The following is a 21,385-nucleotide window of genomic DNA, read 5'->3' on the forward strand; positions in this document are numbered from 1 at the left end:
TCCGGTATCCATATTGGAGCCGATTTCCCTGCAAAAAAAAATAATAAAATATAATAAAAAACGTTATATTAAACATTTTTTATTAATTTTTTTCAAAAAGTTTCGAAAAATCGAAACTTTGCATGTGGAATTCTGGTATCCATATTGGAGCCGATTTCCCTGCAAAAATATTAATAAAATATAATAAAAAACGTTATATTAAACGTTTTTTATTAATTTTTTTCAAAAAGTTTCGAAAAATCAAAACTTTGCATGTGGGATTCCAGTATCCATATTGGAGCCGATTTCCCTGCAAAAAAAATAATAAAATCTAATAAAAAAACGTTAATTTAAACGTTTTTTATTAAGTTTCATAAAGTTTCGAAACTTCGAAACTTTACTTGCCGGATTCCGGTATCCAATTTGGAGCCGATTTCCTGCAAAAAAAAATAATAAAAAATAATAAAAAAAACGTTAAATTAAACGTTTTTTTTATTAATTTGCGTCAAAAAGTTTCGAAAATCGAAACTTTACTTGCGGGATTCCGGTATCCAATTTGGAGCCGATTTCCTGCAAAAAAAAATAATAAAAAATAATAAAAAAAATGTTAAATTAAACGTTTTTTTTATTAATTTGCGTCAAAAAGTTTTGAAAATCGAAACTTTACTTGCGGGATTCCGGTATCCAATTTGGAGCCGATTTCCTGCAAAAAAAATTAATAAAAATAATAAAAAAACGTTAAATTTAAACGTTTTTTTATTAAGTTTTGTAAAGTTTCGAAACTTCAAAACTTTACCTGCGGGATTCCGGTATCCAATTTGGAGCCGATTTCCTGCAAAAAAAAAATAATAAAAATAATAAAAAAACGTTAATTTAAATGTTTTTTTATTAATTTGCGTCAAAAAGTTTCGAAAATCGAAACTACTTGCGGGATTCCGGTATCCAATTTGGAGCCGATTTCCTGCAAAAAAAATTAATAAAAATAATAAAAAAACGTTAAATTTAAACGTTTTTTTATTAATTTTTTTCAAAAAGTTTCGAAAAATTGAAACTTTACTTGCGGGATTCCGGTACCATATTGGAGCCGATTTCCCTGCAAAAAAAAATAATAAAATATAATAAAAAACGTTATATTAAACGTTTTTTATTAATTTTTTTCAAAAAGTTTCGAAAATTCGAAACTTTATGGTATTCCTACAATAATATTAAAAAAAAAAACGTTAAATGTTTTTTTCAAAGAAGTTTCGAAAATGCGAAACTTATCTATAATATCGGCGTCCACATTGGAGCCGATTTCCTATACAAAAGTAAAAAAAAACATTTTTAGTAATATTAAAAAACGTTTTTTAAAGTTTTGAAACTTTTGTTTCGAAACTTATCTTTGGAAATTGGTATCCAAGTAGGAGCCGATTTCCTATATAAAAGTATAAAAAAAAATGATAGAAAACGTTTTTTTTTATAAAGTTTCGAAGAAATTCTTCGAAACTTACCTTTGGAATTTGGTATCCAAGTAGGAGACGATTTCCTATTTAAAAGTATAAAAAAAAAACGTTAGAAAACGTTTTTTAAAGTAATAGTTTTGCAAAAAAAAAATTAATAAAATCAGAACGTTAACTAATGTTCCGATTGAAAATATTAAATGAAAAGTTAAAAAACGTTTCGTAAAAAATAAAAATGTTAAAAATTGGAACATTATTTCCGATAAAAAATTAAAAAAAATCCCAAAACGTTTAAAACCGTTTTGTTTAGGAATGAAGTTAGATGAAGATAAAGTTTCGAAACTTTAGTTTAAATAAAGTCTAAATTTGGTAATAGATCAACTAATTGCCAGATTAAATTTACTGTGGCTGCGGCTTAGTACATCATAAGTTGATTTTGAAAAATCGTTTATTCGAATAACTTCTGAAATTGAGCCAATTTTTCCATGCCCGAAAGTTTTGATTTCGACCAGTGCAATTTGATATAAAAGTGCCATAAATCAGACAATATTAGGCAAATTTTAAGCTGTTAATCAAATATGATAATTTTTTGCTAAATTTTTATTGAATTTTTATTGAATTGTCAATTTTCCATAAATCTGAAGTACATATTTGAATATTGTAAATTTTAGGTTGATTTACAAATTTGTCAGATTTTTTTTTGATATCAATCAGCCGTCAATCAAATATAATGATTTTTTGACAAATTTTTGTTGGATTTTTATTGAATTTTTATTGAATTGTCAATTTTCCATAAATCTGAAGTACATATTTGAATATTGGGTAAATTTTAGGTTGATTTGCCATTTTGTCAGATTTTTTTTTTTAATTTCAACCAGCATCAATCAGCCATCAATCAAATATAATGATTTTTTGCTGAATTTTTATTGAATTTTTATTGAATATTTATTGAATTGTCAATTTTTCATAAATCTGAAGTACATATTTGAATATTGGGCAAATTTTAGGTTGATTTGCTATTTTGTCCATTTTTTTTTTATTTCAACCAGCATCAATCAGCCGTCAATCAAATATAATGATTTTTTGCTGAATTTTTGTTGGATTTTTATTGAATTTTTATTGAATTGTCAATCTTTCATAAATCGGAAGTGCATATTTGAATATTGGGCAAATTTTAGGTTGATTTGCCATTTGTCCATTTTTTTTTTTGATTTCAACTAGCATCAATCAGCCGTCAATCAAATATAATGATTTTTTGCTGAATTTTTATCAAATTGTCTGATTGGCATCAATCAGATGTGCCGATTTATAATATTAGTCAATTTTGGTCTGATTTTTGGCCGATTTTCCATATGTCCGATTTTTTTGATTTCGACCAGTGAGATTAAAATTCAGTGAAATGATTTTCAGAGAGATGATTTTTGGTAAAATAACTCTGTTGGTAAAATGATTTTTGATGAAGTGACTGTCAGTAACACTGGTAAAAAATGATTTATCCTACACATATCTTACACATATTGGGTACTCAAAATGTAGAAAATCATACACAAATAATACACATATCATACACATATCGTGTACTAATATATATATCATACATATATCAGGTACCTGATAGGTATACTATATATATAAGTATCTGATATGTGTATGATATGTGTATTATTTGTGTATGATTTTCTACATTTTGAGTACCCGATATATGTAAGATATGTGTAGGATATGTATAGGATAGACCATTTTTTTACCAGTGTAAGTTAATTGTCAGTAAAATGGTTTTTGGTAAAATAAACTGAACTCACTGTTGAGTCATTTATAATGGATCTTAGATTTGAAGAAATATATTAATTCTGACCTTTTCTAAAAACCTATCTTATAACTGATAGACAGACTCTTCTACTTCTTGCTCAAACTTTATCTCATTTTATTGCATTGGAGATATATATTGTACTACATTTTTATCTTTATAATATGTTATGCTTATGATTGCATTATATTTGTATTTTTAAGAATATTGAAATCCTCTGATTCCCTCCTTATATAAAGGAGTTGCTACATCAAATCGGTATTCTCATAAATGAAAAATAATCGTTAGTATTCAAGCAACGCTCAACCCAATTACATCAATCAATATCAAATAAAATTAGTAATACAAAACATCAAAAGATATAAAATAAATTTAACCTCACTAAATTTTCCTTATATTTTATCTTCTTTATCATTATTTTCAAACTTTGTTAATTTTTGTTACGAACATGTATATTTATTTCATCTTATTATTTAAATTAAATATTAATTAAAACTTAGGCAAACTATAAGTATATTCAAAATAACTTTTAATAATTAATATTTTATTGAGGATCCCAAAAAATACATATATAGACCATTAATGATCTGCACAAAGTTATGGGTATTTTGCTACCTTTAAAATCAGTTAAATTTGCCAAAAATTGAATTATTACATACAAATTTAGTATTAATTTGCCAAAACTAAATTATGACTTTATTTTTATATGTAAATAAATATGTAAAAAAAAAATTTTATTTATTATATTTATTTATTAAGATTTTATTTATTATTATTTTTAAGGAGTACATTAAAGTATTCCTTTGCTTGTCCTAATGCTTCTTCACTAATAATAACATCTTTTAATACCAAATGATGAATAATATGTGAAGTTTTAGTATGAGAAAAAATTAAAAAATAATGATTCTGAATCTCTAAAAAAATTGCACCATTAACATGAAAAAAAATTTTCATAGATACAGTCAACTCCCTCTATAGTCACTCCCGTTATAGTCACATTCTACTATATAGTCACACCAGTTGAATGTTCAAAACACTTTATTATTAAAATCTATCCTATATAGTCACAATCTATCTATAGTCACTATCACACCTATCCTCAAAAATCTTATATTAAAAAGAACCGTTTATAATCACAGTTATATAAAGAATATATTAAATAACTTGGCATCTAATAATCGTACAAAGATGTATCATAGCTTGTTAGAATCGTCTCACTGAGACGAATCGAATGGTGGTAGTTTTATCCTTTTCGGATCACTGGCTGACGAGTTATTCAACAAAATGTTAAACATCGGCATTATAATATTTCTTGATTTACGTTTACTGCGCCATTTAACATTTTGCTAGATTTCTCGGTACCTAGTGATTGTAAAAAGACGATTTATAGCTCGTTGGAATCGCCTCATCGAGACGAATCGAATGGTGGTAAGCTCATCTCTCTGTGATCAATATTGACGGAGTTATTACTTAAAAACCATTTAATATTTTTTAATTTCGGAAATTGATCTAGTGATTGGATTTCAATGTATCTTATACCATTAGATTCGTCTCATCAAGACGAATCGAATGGTAGTAAGATCGTCTTTCTAGGATCAATATTGGCAGAGTTATTACACAAAATCCATTAATATTTTTTTAATTTCGGAAATTAATCTAGTGATTGGATTTCGACGTATTTTATACCATTAGAACCGTCTCATCAAGACGAATCGAATGGCGGTAAGATCATCTCTCTACGATTAATATTGGCGAAGTTACGATACAATAAAGTTTTAAGTATAATTCTGGCTAAAATTATGTTAATTTTGGGCCGGAATTATGATATACAAATATAAAAAATTTTTTATATAGTCACATCTCTTTATAATCACCAAATATGGACTGTCCCAAATGTGTGACTATAAAGAGAGTTGACTGTATATAAGAAAAAGATTTGAAATTTAAAACAGGAGTATCAGTATATAAATGCATCAAGGACTTTTATTTATATATGGCAATGATTTGAATTAAACAACACAAAATGTATTGTCAAATTTAGCTATCATGAAAGATCTAATTTGTAATGGTAAAAAAGCAGAGTTATCAGCACGTAAATGATCTAAAAATAGAAAAAAATGTGAAAAAAATTCATCTTTAACAATTAATGGTTTATAGATTAATTTACCTTTTGTATTATTATTAGTATTTTACTTGACTTTCATCTATTTCTCACGATTTAATTAAAGTAGAATCATCATTTTTCGTTAAATATGAACCAAATTACTGGCTATATTAACATCAAGTTTGTTTAAAGTATTATTTTCATTGTTTCTAAAAACAGTTTTTATTTGTTCAAGATTTCTACTCATATAAGTATCATAACTTTGACGTAAATCTAAAAAGAAATCAACATTTAATTCACTATCCAATATATAATTATAGTTGAATTTAGGATCTATTTATAAATATAAAATACAAAATTAGCAATAAAATGAAGAATTAATTACTATTATTATTTACCGTTTGAAGACCATAAAATGTCAGGTAATTTTTCTACAAATTCTACAATTACTTGACAATTATAATTTTTTTCCATCAGAAATGTAACTTGCAAATCATCAGAATTAATTTTTTCTTCTTAATTTATATTCATTTTAGATATTGCATGATTTATATATTGATTAGTTGACAAATTATTCACATTAAATTTGTCATTACTATCCATAATTCTAGGATTTAGATTATCATTCCAAAAATTATTAAGCTGTAAATCTGGAAATCTCTTATAAATATTAAAAGAATACATTTGGTACAACTGTCATTTCCAAATATTTTGCTAGATGAATAGCTTTCTCATAACCTATACTAATTGCATTATCAATTTCAATATCAGATGGCCAATACCATAAACATTCAAGATTATTGTTTGAAAAATTAATTTCTGCATATTCGTTAAAATCATAACCTAGTAATAATGTAAGTTTCATAATAAATAAAAAATAAAATAATTTTTTTTATACTTTTTGTCATTAATGTTTAAATTTTAAATTAATATGGATATATATATAATATCATAAAGATTATATTATTGATTGAATAAATGGTGATATATTTAAAACTAATATATTCTGATAATAATGGAAAACCTTTTTGGTCAAAAAAAGATAAATCATTAAAATAATCACAGAATATATACATGCTGCCCAAATTATTTTGGGATGCCATAATTATAATTTGGGATGCCATAATTCATTCGGTTTATATATAATTTACTATGTAAAATGCCAAAATAATTTGGGATGCCATAATTGAATTTGGGATTTTACTTATAATTACGGCAGTCCAAAATAATTTGGGTGGCATGTATAACAGAATATATATTAATTATAATATTTACCTTCATGTATGATTTTTTCCTTTTTAAATAGTAAATTATTTAATTGAACAGATCTAAGATATTGGTTAATTTTCGGAACTATTTGAAGAATTTCCAATAATTGAAATCAGAACGAAATTGTTGAAAAATTCCAAAAATATGTTCACAAGATTCAATGCCATGTTTTCATGGTAATAAAGATATATTTTTATAGTAATTTTTGTGAATCTTAATTAAAAGAATCAAAGATTCAACTAAACTAATAATAATATTAAAAGTTTGTATTGCTAAAAAGTTTTTTGAAATAGATATATATGAAGGATAAAGAGTCTTGATATGATATTTTTACAAATGTAAAAAAAATGCGGTTATAGCTATTTTGATCCTCTCATGATGTGTAATATTTCGATCAAAGTAACTATTGAGAAGCTCACCTAAAATAAATTAATATTAATTAATAAACCAAATTTCAAAATAAGTAATAAAAGATTTTGAAATTAACACATTATACATATTCATAACAAAGAAATATATGATAATCCTTTTTTTCTATCTAATATTTGTACCAAGTTTTTTGAGCAAAATACTCTATACGTAGCATTATCATTCTGACAGGATCTCGCCTACTATTAAGATAGATCACCTTGTGGTCTAAAGTAAAGTTTACATATAAAACTCTTTGAAGATCCTACTATAAAAGGAAATTTTATGTTACATTGTTATGATTTTTTTCCTTTTTAGTCAATTAGCCAATAGAATTTAAGCAAATTCTAACGTAAAGTTTTATATGAAAGTGAAATTTTTACCGGTAATATATCTTAGTAGTAAACAGGGTCCTATTCTGACAGTCCAATTTTATTACATCTCACTTATACATAATGCTATTTTTTTAAAAAGATAACGTTAACAGCTGATCAAATTGGACTGTAAAATTACCAAATGTAAGTAAATAAGCACCAGACATGGCTGCATTTTTTGCTGTTTTTTTCCCATGTTTAAGATCTTAATATGAACTATAGGTCCAACTTTGGAAAATATAGGACAGTTGAAATTGATTTCATATCAGAAATTTCGATGTTGAACACGATTTCTTATTCTAGTTGATTATAGTAAATTTTGAATATACATAATAATTCACCAATCAGATTTTATTGTACGATAAATAAAAAAATTTTAAAGTATACAATGAGTTATGATTGGTTAAAATATTTTCATACAGTACAGTTTAGCTGACTGTACAGTACAGTTTATCTATCTACCTGTAAATTTTGTGTCTGAAATTCAGCAGCAGCACCATCTGATCTGATAGAAATTATAGGTAATTTAAAATCTGCTGCGATATCAATAAGTTTCTGATGAAATGCTAAAATTTTTTTAGCACTGTCATTTCCAGTTGGAATTAATGCCACAATTACGAGTGAAAACTTCAAAAGAGGAATTTAATAATTTTAAATCAATTACCATATAATTCCAAAATTAAATAACCATTTTTTGAACTTAATTCTGGCCAATGTAGTTATAATTTTAGTTAAAATCGCCATAATGCAAGCCAGAGTTGTTTATTCTCAGGGATTGTTTAATTTCAGAATGGTACAGTAAATTTAATAATAGTAATTAAAATTCAATCAATTCTTTTAATAAATTTACTTGAAGAACGTAATTTTGCAATCACATTTCTTTGCTTGATATCAGAAATCTTTTTATATATATCATCATAGGTTTTAATTTTGCAATCATTTCGGTCTAGAGCAATACAACCTAAATTTGTTGAATATTGCAACTCAAACTTTAAAATTGTACAATCTGTTATGGCTACAATAAGACCCTGCCTACTATTAATAAGATAGGTCACCTTGTGGCCTAAGATAAGGTTTACATATAAATCTCTTTAAAGATCCTACTATAAAAGGAAATTTTATGTTACATTGTTATGATTTTTTTCCCTTTTAGTTAATTACCAATAGAATTTAAGCAAATCCTAAGGTAAAGTTTCATATGAAAGTGAAATTTCTACTGGTAACATATCTTAGTAGTAGGCGGAATCCTATTACAACAGGACCTTTATAGTGTAATGAATCTAAGAGCCTTTTAAATTGAACAACATTCTCATAATAAAGGTCGAGATTGTTAATAGTATCTTCAGAAATACTTCTATAATACCTATATACATATAAAAAATTACATTTTATTATAGATATAATCATATTAATTAAATAATTTTTAATTGTATTATCATTACCTTATTGTATGAATTGTCATACCAGCTAAATTTTGACAGAACAAATCCAATGCTTTTAAACTAATACTTCCCAACACTATAAGAAAATTTAAAAATTCAGTTGAATATTTGAGATTTCGTAAGTCTTCTGAGCCCTTTTCCTTGCTCTTTACATTCTGCAGCTTATAATATAATATAGCAAAATCCTTTAAATACTGGTTTTTAGTCAAATGCACCTTGAATGACTTTATTAGTAAGTTCCATTCAAAATTCTACAGATGAATCCTCAGTATCAAGAAATTTATTTAATTGTTTAATATGACCATTTTTTAGATATGTTAATAATAGATTATTTTCATAATAAAATTTTGGTGTAAATTTAGTATTTTTTGGATTGGAAACAGCACAATGCAAACGATTCAAAAAAGTTGAATTAAAATAAATATGGGAATATGGTGAACAGGGCTGCCTATAAGTTTTTTCTCACAGTTAACTAATCGAATGCACATTTCTAAATTAAATGTCAATATTAATAAATTAATAAATGATCATTATACGTTAACTAATTTTCTTACCAAGACGATCAATAAACCATTATGATTCAACAATCATTTGCTGATTAAAATTGGTTATTTCTTCTTTATTGAGCTTTTTAGAATTAAATGGTAGTTTATTTGGAAACTTATTTGAAAACATTTCTTTTTCATTACTTCTCATCATTGTGCACCTCCATATGTAACTAGTGTTTGATTAATATAAGTAACAATTTGTTCAGAATGAAGTCCAGGATATGGTTTATTTGAAAATGATGGCGGTGATGGTGGCAGTGATGAATCTTCTAAGTCTTTTCTTACTTTTTTAGGATTAGGTAAGATAGGAAACAAACTAGGTAAACCAAGTTATCGTTTTTGGTTATTTATTTTACATCTTGAGTTTCTAGAATATTTGTTAAGCCTTTTTTCATTATAGTCGTTATCAAGAATAATCTTTTATCCACATTTGCAAAATACTTCACATTTATTAGTAATAATAGCTACACAAAATTTATTATCACTTAAGCGAGTTTGAGTATGCTTCCACTTCAACATTATAAAAGTAAAGTTTTAAAAGTTTTGTAAAAAAAAATGCATATTTAATTTCAAAATATATACTTCTAATCGTGAGAAAAGGCGAAAAAATACTAAAACAGGATAAATTTGCTAAAACGAATAATATGACTATGAGAAATCCATTCAATTTGCCAAAACATATAATATAACTATAAGAAAATTCTTACAATTCGCTAAAACCAAAAATTATGACTACCCCTTAAATTTTATGAATTTGCCAAAACTTAAATTTAGACATTAAATTAAATTTGAGTTAATTCGCTAAAACTTAAATGTGACCTGTATATATATTTTCTGGGTGTTCTTTTTATTGAGTTCAACTGAACTGAACTGAACTGTGAAATTCTTGTCGAATTCCATCCTATTTTATATTTTACAAATTTGATTTTTCTAATCTATGTGTTATTTTTCTAATCTGTTATCTTTTGAATTTGTTATTCTGTTACTTTCTATTCTTTCAATCTGTTATTTTTCTATCTATTACTTTCTATTCTTTTAATCTGTTGTTTTTCTATTCTGTTTTCTAATCTGTTATTCTTTCATCTCTAATTTATAAATAGATATTACATCATAAATATTGCATTATATCACATGACTTACCATTACATTATATCACGTGATCTTTAGGACATACTAGAAATCAGCTGATTTCTCTCAATTAGTAGCCTTAACCTCCACCCCTACCTAATTGAAATCTGATTGGCTAAAAAATTATTACTATTAAATATTAATTGCCAATTCGCATGTGATAGATAGAAAAATTATCACAAATTTAAAATCTGCATTTCCTCCATAAATAAGTCAATCAATTTTTAACCAAATCACTTGAAATTTTTATTGAAAGGACTTTGAGATTTGATTTTTTTATCCTAATGTTTAATGTGATTCTTATAAAACTCAAAATTTTAAAAATCCATCTATAAATTGAACAAGTCGAAATTACATATAAAATCTGCGTTTCCCTCATAGATAAGTCAATCAATTTTTAATCAAATTACTTAAAATTTTTGTTGAAAAAACCTTGAAATTATATCTTTTTTATTCAAATATTTAATATTAATATTATAAAACTCAAAATTTTACAAAAAATTCCTAAGCATTGCCAATTAGTTAAAATTTGGAAATATTTTGAATAAATTTGCACCACTTTTTTTTTACCTTATAAAAGTATTGGTTAGAAGCCTCAAATTTTATATTTACATACTTTTTCATATGTATTAATATATTCTTTAAAAAAAAATTAATTGAAAAAATACGGATTTTTTTTTTATATTTGATTTAATTGCAGATCCGCCTAAAATCGGCACTGCGTTACTAATAAAATTCGGGGTTAAATTTGCCGATTTTGTGCTAGAACACAAACTTCAAAAAAGGATATCTCATAGATGACATATTGACTATAAAAAAAAAATCATATGATATACTGAAAAAATACTTGAAAAAAACGAATTTGCAAAAAAAAGTTATACATTCATATGCAAAATAATGAGTTTACTATGCGCGCGCGTCAGATTTACACCTTATAATATACGAAATTTCAATATTTCATTTTACTATATTGCATTATTTACATTAAAAACCTATAATTTTTAGCTTCTAAAGTTGTTTTTAAAAGCTTTTTTGAAATATTTTTATTATTAAAAACAAGTGAAAGTTGAAGAAAACCAGTTACAGAAATATAATTATAAAATTTTTTGGCAAATATGACTTGTCATAAAATGAAAGAAAATATTGTATTTATGATATTTCTGTTTGTAAAATGGTTGAAACTTATTTCGCGCGCGAGATGCAAAAAATGCTTTTTTTTATTATCGCTATTATCCCCGAATTTTATTAGTAACGCAGTGCCGATTTTAGGTGGATCGGCAATTAATACTTTGAAATCTGTAAAAACTACCTAATTTTAAGCAATTATTGATTTTTTTTGCGATTTTTCAAATTTTTTAGTTTTCTAAGTTAAATAACTTTGCGGAAATAAATTTTGATGCTTTAAAATGATTTGTGCCACCCCCTAAATTACATATTCTGAATGTGTACAAAGTGTTTATTTTTAGATTATTAAGTAAAATCAGGTTTTCAATTAATCTATCGTTCACATGTGGATTAGCAATTAAATATTATACATAATAATTAGTATTATGTAATTATCTTGGCTTCTAGTGATTCAATTTGAACAAACCTTTTTTTGTTTTGTAAAGCTAGATTTATAGAACTAAATGAGTGCTATAAATTAAAAAAAAGTTTATTAAAATTGGATCACTAGAAGTCAAGATAATTGCATTATAATAATTATTATAATGTAAATACAAATATCTTAGCTTCTAGTGATTCAATTTGAACAAACTTTTTTTTGTTTTGTAAAACTAGATTTGTAAAGCTAAATGAGAGCTATAAATTAAAAAAAAGTTTATTAAAATTGGATCACTAGAAGTTAAGATAATTGCATTATAATAATTATATAAAAATTTTATTTTTATTTTTATTTTTATTTTTAAATTTCAAGTGATCAAGATTACAGAAAGGTAGACAAGAACTAATACAAAATCAGCCAAACGCTACCCTATAACTACGCTATAATCAAACCGCCCGTAGACAGTGCTACCAGGGTGCTATAAAACAAACCTGTGAAGGTCTAACCAAAGCTTTTTCAACCACTTTAAACGTAACTAATAGCACTGTGTGAAACCATTAAAATTTAATTCTCCTAATGACTATATATTATGGATAACTAACCTATTTCAAAAAGACCTCAGGAAACTTTTTAGTGTTGTGCAGTCCAGCTGATAGAAAATTTTTTAGTGTCGTGCAATTCCCAAAGGGACAATTCTTCGACCTAAGATCTACCTAGATAAGTCAATCCAATGATAGTCTAACATGTGACCACCTTGATTGGCATACTAAAAAAACTGCGGTACCCAACCTGTCACCTCCCTTATCATCCAAGTGATCATCGATTTTTAAAATGTAACACCAAGCCACCATGATGATCAAATTTTCCAGTATTCCCCAACCCCCCAAAGAAAATAAGGTTACACTGAAAAAAATGACCAAGAAAAACAAAAAGCAAAAAATAAAATCATAAATCTCAGGAAAACTCGAAGTGTAATGAGAAAAACCTGAGTAAAAAATACCAAACATACACCTCAACTCTGTCTCCTTATTTTAGAAAACTAACTCCCCCGTTAACAATATCAACTAGCAAGAAATACGTTGGTCAGGAGCTCCTTCCAAGAAATAACAGTCCGGCCTGCGAACCACTTGGCCAGTTAGACTTTAAAGGCGTAGGAACCAAGACGCACTACTTTTCAACCTTTCAGAAAGCTTAGAGGAACGTTCATATGAAACTGCCATCTTACATTATTATTGGTAACTCCAAGACTCATGATAACGGTCCTAACTCAATATAAGCTGTAAGGAGTTCAGGCGAAACTAAAGACCTCAGTAATAATTTCATATAACGTCGAAAAGTCCTTTTACTATCACCTAAGGCAAAAAATCCTCATATTTTTCATCCATGTCTTTTTGGGAAAAAATGGGCAGAGCCCAATAGGAGAGAAAGTACAATGATCCCTAATTATATAAAAATAATTAAATTACTTACATTTATATTTAGATATATAAATGTCACGTGATATATATAGACCTGATCTGGAGCTTGACTTCCCCCATCCCCTTTCAAATCAGCTAATTTCTGGCATGCCCCTTTCAGTATGTTATTTATCTATATCACGTGATTCATTAATTTTATTGTTTATTTTCGCTACATGATTTTTTGTTATATGATTTTATAAACATATATGATTGCATCAGCCTGATGTTTTTGTGGACTTAGTTTTTATTTCATCCGTAACTTCTTTTGATTTATTCATGCTTGGTACAGTCAACTCTCTTTATAGTCACACATTTGGGACAGTCCATATTTGGTGATTATAAAGAGATGTGACTATATAAAAAATTTCTTATATTTGTATATCATAATTCTGGCCAAAAATTAACATAATTTTAGCCAGAATTATACTTAAAACTTTATTGTGTCGTAACTTCGCCAATATTAATCGTAGAGAGATGATCTTACCGCCATTCGATTCGTCTTGATGAGGCGGTTCTAATGGTATAAAATACGTCGAAATCCAATTACTAGATTAATTTCCGAAATTAAAAAAATATTAATGGTTTTTGTGTAATAACTCTGCCAATATTGATCCTAGAAAGACGATCTTACTACCATTCAATTCGTCTTGATGAGACGAATCTAATGGTATAAGATACATCGAAATCCAATCACTAGATCAATTTCCGAAATTAAAAAATATTAAATGGTTTTTAAGTAATAACCCCGTCAATATTGATCACAGAGAGATGAGCTTACCACCATTCGATTCGTCTCGATGAGGCGATTCCAACGAGCTATAAATCGTCTTTTTACAATCACTAGGTACTGAGAAATCTAGCAAAATGTTAAATGGCGCAGTAAACCGTAAATCAAGAAATATTATAATGCTGATGTTTAACATTTTGTTGAATAACTCGTCAGCCAGTGATCGGAAAAGGATAAAACTACCACCATTCGATTCGTCTCAGTGAGACAATTCTAACAAGCTATGATACATCTTTGTACGATTATTAGATGCCAAGTTATTTAATATATTCTTTATATAACTGTGATTATAAACGGTTCTTTTTAATATAAGATTTTTGAGGATAGGTGTGATAGTGACTATAGATAGATTGTGACTATATAGGATAGATTTTAATAATAAAGTGTTTTGAACATTCAACTGGTGTGACTATATAGTAGAATGTGACTATAACGGGAGTGACTATAGAGGGAGTTGACTGTATATAGTATTTATAACATGTCAATAATTTGGCAAAAGATTATAAGTGTTGAACAAGATTCTCTAAACTAACTAAAAAAAATAATTTTATTAGAGATTTATCTGATTCTTCTCAACTGAAAAAGCTATTGAAATGAAATTTATAAAGAGTAATTATATTAATATTAATAAAGTTTTCAAATAAAGTTTGCTCACATTTCGAACTTGTGTTTTTATGTTGGTAATACATAGGTTATGTATTGGAAAATTATATACATACCAGAAATAATATCAAAATTTTTCTTTGCAAAATTTGCTGATGACTATTATGATTTTTTTATTTTTAAATATTTGTATACAGTGCATAAAATTTATTATTGAGCTTCGCAAATATAATCTATAATTAACAATAAACTTCTGAGCTTGTGAGATCGATCACCTGAAATGTACAATACAGTATTTGGAAAATTCTTGCAGATAGAATAGGCTATATGACGTATATACTGTATATAATGGGTCACAGTACTTCAGATATTTTGCAAAAATCGGGGTTTGACACTGTACCCTTGAGTACTAAATAAAATGTTTTTTTGCAAATATCTCATGATCTATCAGTTCAATTTGAAAGATTATTTTTTTATTTTGAAGAGTCAATGAAAGCTATCAAACAAAAAAAAAAGATGGTTTAAATTTGATCACTAAATCATGAGATAATTGTAAAATATTCTCCAGGTACTATACAATTCTATAAAATTTTTCAAGAAAAGTACTATATATAGGAGGTACTATAATCCGCGATATACAGTATTTTGCATTATTTTACTCAATTTGCAATTTATTATATTTTTGCATTATCTGATATCTATGCTAATTATAAAATCATTTTATTAATTTACAAGGGATTAATGAATGATGAAATATTGTATGTAATTACTAGCGAAAATTGGAAGAATTTTTCTTCTACAAAATTTACAAAAGATATAAAAGCAGGCATTTTATATTTTATTCATTTATAAACTCTTCTTTGAAGTTTTGCTTCTGCAGAAGATAATCCAGCTAGTTTAGCAAAATATTTTATTGAAAATAGTGTAGATCCTTGTACCTTTACGCTATTAGTTGTAGCGTTCGCAGTAAAATTCGTTTTATTTCTGTGATCAGTGGAATTGAACCTGCGACCTCACCATACTCAGACTATATGAGGGAGTGCGAGAAATAATTGTAAGCCATCTTCTCAAAAAAATTTATTTTTGAAGGAATCTATTCATCGTTGATAAAATATAACAAGTTATATTGTATTCAACATTAACAATTTTGAGAAAAAATCAATTATATTATAGATGGCTTTAGAGTGTTGTCTATTACTGTGCCATATGATTATGTGATATGTAACCTTTATCATAGAAAGTGCTGGAAACTAACTAGAAGCTAGGGTGATACCAATGATACTTGTGATATGATATATGTCATGTTACAACCAAAGGCAAAGGCATTGTGCATATACTTTGACTCCCGATATACTTGTAATTAAACAAAAAAAAATGTAACAAAAAGATTCTAATATTAGTAAAATCACATTTTTAGCTTCAATTAAGGTTACTTGCCGAAATGTAGGGGTTTAGGCAAGATGGTGTTTCACTGAAAAGCGAAATTCTGCCAAAACTATATTAAAGTTATATTAAAAAACTGGCAAAACTTTGGAGAAAGGCAAAACTGCTGAAACTTATTATAAATGCCAAAACTGCCAAAACTCTGCCAAAACTATAATAAATCTATAGTAAAATTTTGACAAAACTAATTGTAGGATTTTGAAAAGGTTTAGACAAGCAACCTTAGCTTCAATATTAACAGAGTTATACACTTATACTATAAAATATATTTTTTCTTTGGTATTTAAAGTTTATTTGTAAGTTGTATTAGTATTATTTAAGATCCTTATTTATTACTTATATAATAATATAAAGAATCCTATTCAAACTTTTTTACTATAAATTTCAATAAATACTTTTATTAATATATATTACTTTTACAAAACTACTAAAAATATATATTATTAGTTAATATATAAATAAATTATAAATAGTAATAAAATTATACTAATATAAAAATACAAATAGTAGAAAAGTCTTAAAAAAATAGCTAAAATAATTAGTAAAAAAAAGTAGGAAGATTATAAAGTAATAATTAAATTATAGAAATTAGATTAATTAGATTATAAATATTAGATTATAGAATAGTAATTAAATTACAAAGTAGTAACTAGATTATAAAGTATTAATCAGATTATAAAGATTAAAAATGGGAATTAGATTATAGAATAATAATTATATAGAGTGGTATGTCATTTAATTAGATTTTTTTTATTGAAATAAACTTAACAATATAAATTTTATTAAATTTGGATTATGAATTAGTTAAAAAATAGTGGTATATAGTTTAAATTTTAAAAATATTTTAAAATAAGCAATTTTTGAAAATTTTATATAATTATTAAGCAAACTTCATGAATAATCTATATATAAATTATTTGAAATCCTTATTTTATATATTATATATTTAGTTTAACTTTATAATACAGAGGGTGATCAGAATTATCTGGCCACTTTTCAAATTGAAATAATTTATATACCGTATTTTGCGGTATATAAGCACCCCATTTTTGCACTTGATGCCGGCCAAGATCCTCATAATTTTGGCCAAAATCGCCATAATTCTGGCCAGGTGTACTTACTTTCGGGGGGTGCTTACTTACCGCAAAATACGGTATATATAATATAACAATAATAAAAATTTAAGTTAAACAAATTCATTATATCTTTGTTTACTAATTCAGATAAAATTTTAATAATAAATTCTATTTCCATTTGCAAAAATAACTCCCCAATTCACAGAGATATGCTATTGATAGATTTTTTATAATATTCTGGAGGAATACCTTTTAATGCAACTTTAACATAGTACTTTTCAAGTAGTTTTATCAGAAAATTTAATAAGGTATGCAAGCATAATGTTGAAAAAGTATTATGCCATTGTATTACATATTAATTACAGGTATTATGCAAATGTAATACTATGTAAATTATAAATTTTTTGAGTTTGCAAAATTCGTGAATTTTAAAATTTAAAATTGTATGTTAAGGTTATTTTGAGATCTAGTGATTGAAATTTTGAAATTTTGGGTTCATCAGATTCGTCTCATTGAGAGGATTTGAATGGTAATAATTTAATGTTTGTAGGATCGATATTCATCACATGATTACTCTCTAAAAGCCTAAATGTCATTTACAATACTTTCTGATCCTGTGATTGAAATTTTCCAATTTATAGCTTTTTTGATCCATCTCATTGAGACGATTTGAATGGTGGTAAGCACAGGTCGATCAGATCGATATTGGCGAAATTATAATATTTTTAATATTTTTAAGTTTATTTACACAAAATTGTAAAATTTATAAAATTCATACAATAGGGTGACTTCATATTTTTGAAAAATATGAAGCATTGGAATTTGTTTATTGTGATTATAAATACGAAATTATATCTTATTTATATTACATTAACACATCATGATCAACAAAATTTTAGCAAAATAAACTGGCCGGATAATTTTGATCGCCCTCTGTATATTGTAATAAAATATTTTTAATATCTATTTAAATAAAACTTATTTAATGTAAATTATACAATTAATAAATATATTTATAAATCACATGACTGGTAGCTTTATACTCAATTTTTATTATATATAATATATTGATTGTATACTTCTTTCATAATAAATTTATACAAAATTGGATCTTAATAATTCTAATATTATTATATATTTTTTGGGATCTTTTATAATTAATAAATTTATGATAATGTTAAAATTAAATACATTTATTATTTTATTATTAGCATCTTTCTAAAATAAAATCTTTTAAGTTTGATGTTCTTAAAAAGAACAAATTTTGATTTTTTTGATTATATACAAATATATATGTATATGTATATATATACACACATACATAACAAGTCTTGACTAACCAATAAATAAAAAAATTAGTGTTATAAATGTAAAAGCTCTATATAAATATCTATAAATAAAAGCATAAATAACGAATTTTCAATTATATTATTCTCCTTGTAATTCATTCTAATGTAATGTATATATAGTATATGTATAATTTAAATTTTCTAATTATTAAACTTCTAATATTAATGCCTAACCTGAGACATTCTTCTTCTTGAGTTTCTTGTCTTGGTTTTATCTTGATTTGTCATTTCTTTTTCATCTCTTTTCTCTTTCAATTGACTTCCAACCACTACACCTCCGTGTCCTTTACAACACTCCTTAATATCTTTCAATATCTTTACACATAAAGGTCTGGTTGGAACTATAAGGTCAATTTTTGGACTAATATGTTTAACATGATCATAAATGTTTAGTTTTACTGATGGGATTCCCGCTGAATTAAGTAAAGAATAGAAATTATGTGTCGTTGTTACTGGATTAAATGTATCCTATTGACGAATTACAATTTTTTTTAAAAAAAAGATTATTATTATTTATATTAGGAAAATTTTAGAATTAAATATAATAAACAACACTATACCTGATCTCCGTGAAATAATACAACTTTACGCGGTAATAACATTTTTAATTGTTCACGATTATGAACATTATTAAGCGCATAATTTAATAAATATGCTGGCGAACATTGAAGGAAAGCATCGGATTTATTACCCATAACTCTTGGTAAAGCATGAACTTGTTCGAGACCTATGTGTATATTTTATCGATAGGATTTTTATTAATTTACAATACTTTCATTGTTATAGAATATCATTGTTAGTAATTCATACCTCTTTGATACAAATATGCATAATAATATGTTATATCATAAACCCCTGAAAACCTAACAAGAACAAATAAAGTATGACTTAAACCTAAATTAAAATATAATCAAATCACGTGATAAATAGCAAATTCTTACAGGATTAATCCATGAACTCTTGGTGATCCAGTCTTCCTAATATTATTGTCCCATAAAGGAATATTTACGTTAGTGTTATTTGGGGGGAGAACATTTAAGGTGGCACAGACATCGTGAATGACAGTCAGAGCCGATAAAATCGAACCAGCACCATGGCCCATAAGGTAAATTTGGGATGGATCGCCTCGGAATGATCTAATACCCAATAATTCATTAATTACACGTGATTTAGTGATGATGCGCCACAAAGAAAATTTAGATACCTAATATGAGTGTGTGCCCAATAAATACACAGCTGAATATCCGTAACCATCTCAGCGATCTTGCCCTAAATAACATTTAAATTTTATGAATTTTTTTATAAGATTGCGAGATCGCGTAAAGTTTTAGTCTTATTAATATTAGTAATATGTATACTTACGATAGGATAGATGGTTATATCAGGAACGATTACAATGTATCCCTGACTTTGAAGATTATGAGCTACTGGCATGCAAGTATCTTTGTTTCCTTTTTTTAAATTAATTAATATAAATATTAGCAAATAAACAAGGTGTCTAGACAAACGTGCCAAAACGTTATTATAGTAGAAAGCAAACTCACCAGAATTCCATGATGTTCCAATAAAAATAATTACCGGAATATCATTTTGTTGTTGGTTTGTAAAAGCAGCATGTCCTGTATTATCATTACATTTCTTATTATTGTTCTTTGATGCCGTAGCCGAAACGTGATCAGGCAGATAAACATCTAAGCGATTTCGGGGTTTAGGACCGTAGCGAATATTTTTCCTAAAGAATTTGAATTAACAAGTTATTCACGAAAATAAGTTTTCATTTTAACATAAATAAGCGATAATTACCTCACAGATGGTTTCTTCTTTCCATCACTTGATAACTTATGCCATCCATATTGAAGTATTGACGGTATGAAGGGACCTGTCAAATTTTCGTACATACAAGTGAGAAGGTAAGAGGTTACCTTATACACTCGTATCGGATTTAAAGGAACTTTTGGTTGTGATTGAGGAGCATCAGTTTGAGCTAAATAGAAAAAAGATTGTTAATCATCAATAAATATTTGATCATTAACGATTTATTGTCCGAAAGATGAATAAGATGATACAATACCATACAGTAGATAAAAAATCCAGCATAAACAATAAGAATAGACTTTTTAAAAGAAAAAAATTCGAAAAAAAAATTAGTTATTTGTGCTTTTTTTGAAAAAAAAAATCGAATATTATTGATGATAAAGTCGGTGAATATTTGAGTTTTGAAAACATACAAACTATTACTGATACGACTGGAAAAAATACCCAAGCTAATATAATATTCTTGATAATTTTTCGCTCCATTTTCAAAGTTACGAAAGAAGCGAATAAAAAGTATTATTGTTTACTTAATAATTTACCGGGTTTGTTTTTTTTAAAAAGCATAAAAGACGAATGTTTTTTCTTTATTATTATTTCAAAATATAAAGATTTATGGTACAAAGAGTTAAAAACGAAGGAGGAGTTTAAGGAGAGAAACTTATAGATGCAGTAAATAAGGTAAATAGTAAATAAATAAGTGATGTTTGCGATACAAGTACCTTATGGTACATTCAGTTATTTGAATTATTTGAATTCGGCTATGTCGCGCTAGTAAGTCATATATAGTATATAGAATAAATTCAACGTCATA

The 21,385-nt window shown here is 26.2% G+C and overlaps 3 protein-coding genes across 3 annotated transcripts; all 3 read right to left on the reverse strand.

The window, feature by feature from the left end:
• Nucleotides 1-240: 240 nt before the first annotated feature.
• OCT59_007298 (uncharacterized protein) lies at nucleotides 241-1,056 on the reverse strand (the record flags this gene model as incomplete). The annotated part of the gene is made up of 7 exons (XM_066147781.1): nucleotides 241-289; nucleotides 381-416; nucleotides 514-549; nucleotides 647-682; nucleotides 776-811; nucleotides 905-940; nucleotides 1,037-1,056. The coding sequence occupies 7 exons, from the start codon at nucleotides 1,054-1,056 to the stop codon at nucleotides 241-243; spliced, it is 249 nt and encodes an 82-aa protein (XP_065998610.1).
• Nucleotides 1,057-5,471: 4,415 nt separating this feature from the next.
• Nucleotides 5,472-6,194, reverse strand: OCT59_007299 (uncharacterized protein; the record flags this gene model as incomplete). The annotated part of the gene is made up of 4 exons (XM_066147790.1): nucleotides 5,472-5,662; nucleotides 5,728-5,844; nucleotides 5,926-5,979; nucleotides 6,068-6,194. 4 exons carry the CDS (start codon nucleotides 6,192-6,194, stop codon nucleotides 5,472-5,474), a joined length of 489 nt encoding a protein of 162 aa, XP_065998611.1.
• A 12,381-nt stretch (nucleotides 6,195-18,575) lies between these two features.
• On the reverse strand, nucleotides 18,576-21,057 carry OCT59_007300 (uncharacterized protein; the record flags this gene model as incomplete). Its single annotated transcript, XM_066147800.1, has 10 exons — nucleotides 18,576-19,227; nucleotides 19,320-19,486; nucleotides 19,570-19,622; nucleotides 19,701-19,895; nucleotides 19,964-20,028; nucleotides 20,122-20,210; nucleotides 20,304-20,491; nucleotides 20,563-20,743; nucleotides 20,831-20,872; nucleotides 20,988-21,057. The coding sequence occupies 10 exons, from the start codon at nucleotides 21,055-21,057 to the stop codon at nucleotides 18,922-18,924; spliced, it is 1,356 nt and encodes a 451-aa protein (XP_065998612.1). The 3' UTR covers nucleotides 18,576-18,921.
• Between the last annotated feature and the right edge of the window lie 328 nt (nucleotides 21,058-21,385).

Source organism: Rhizophagus irregularis, chromosome 15 (assembly GCF_026210795.1).
Source record: "Rhizophagus irregularis chromosome 15, complete sequence".
In the NCBI taxonomy this organism is placed as follows: Eukaryota; Fungi; Glomeromycota; class Glomeromycetes; order Glomerales; family Glomeraceae; genus Rhizophagus; species Rhizophagus irregularis.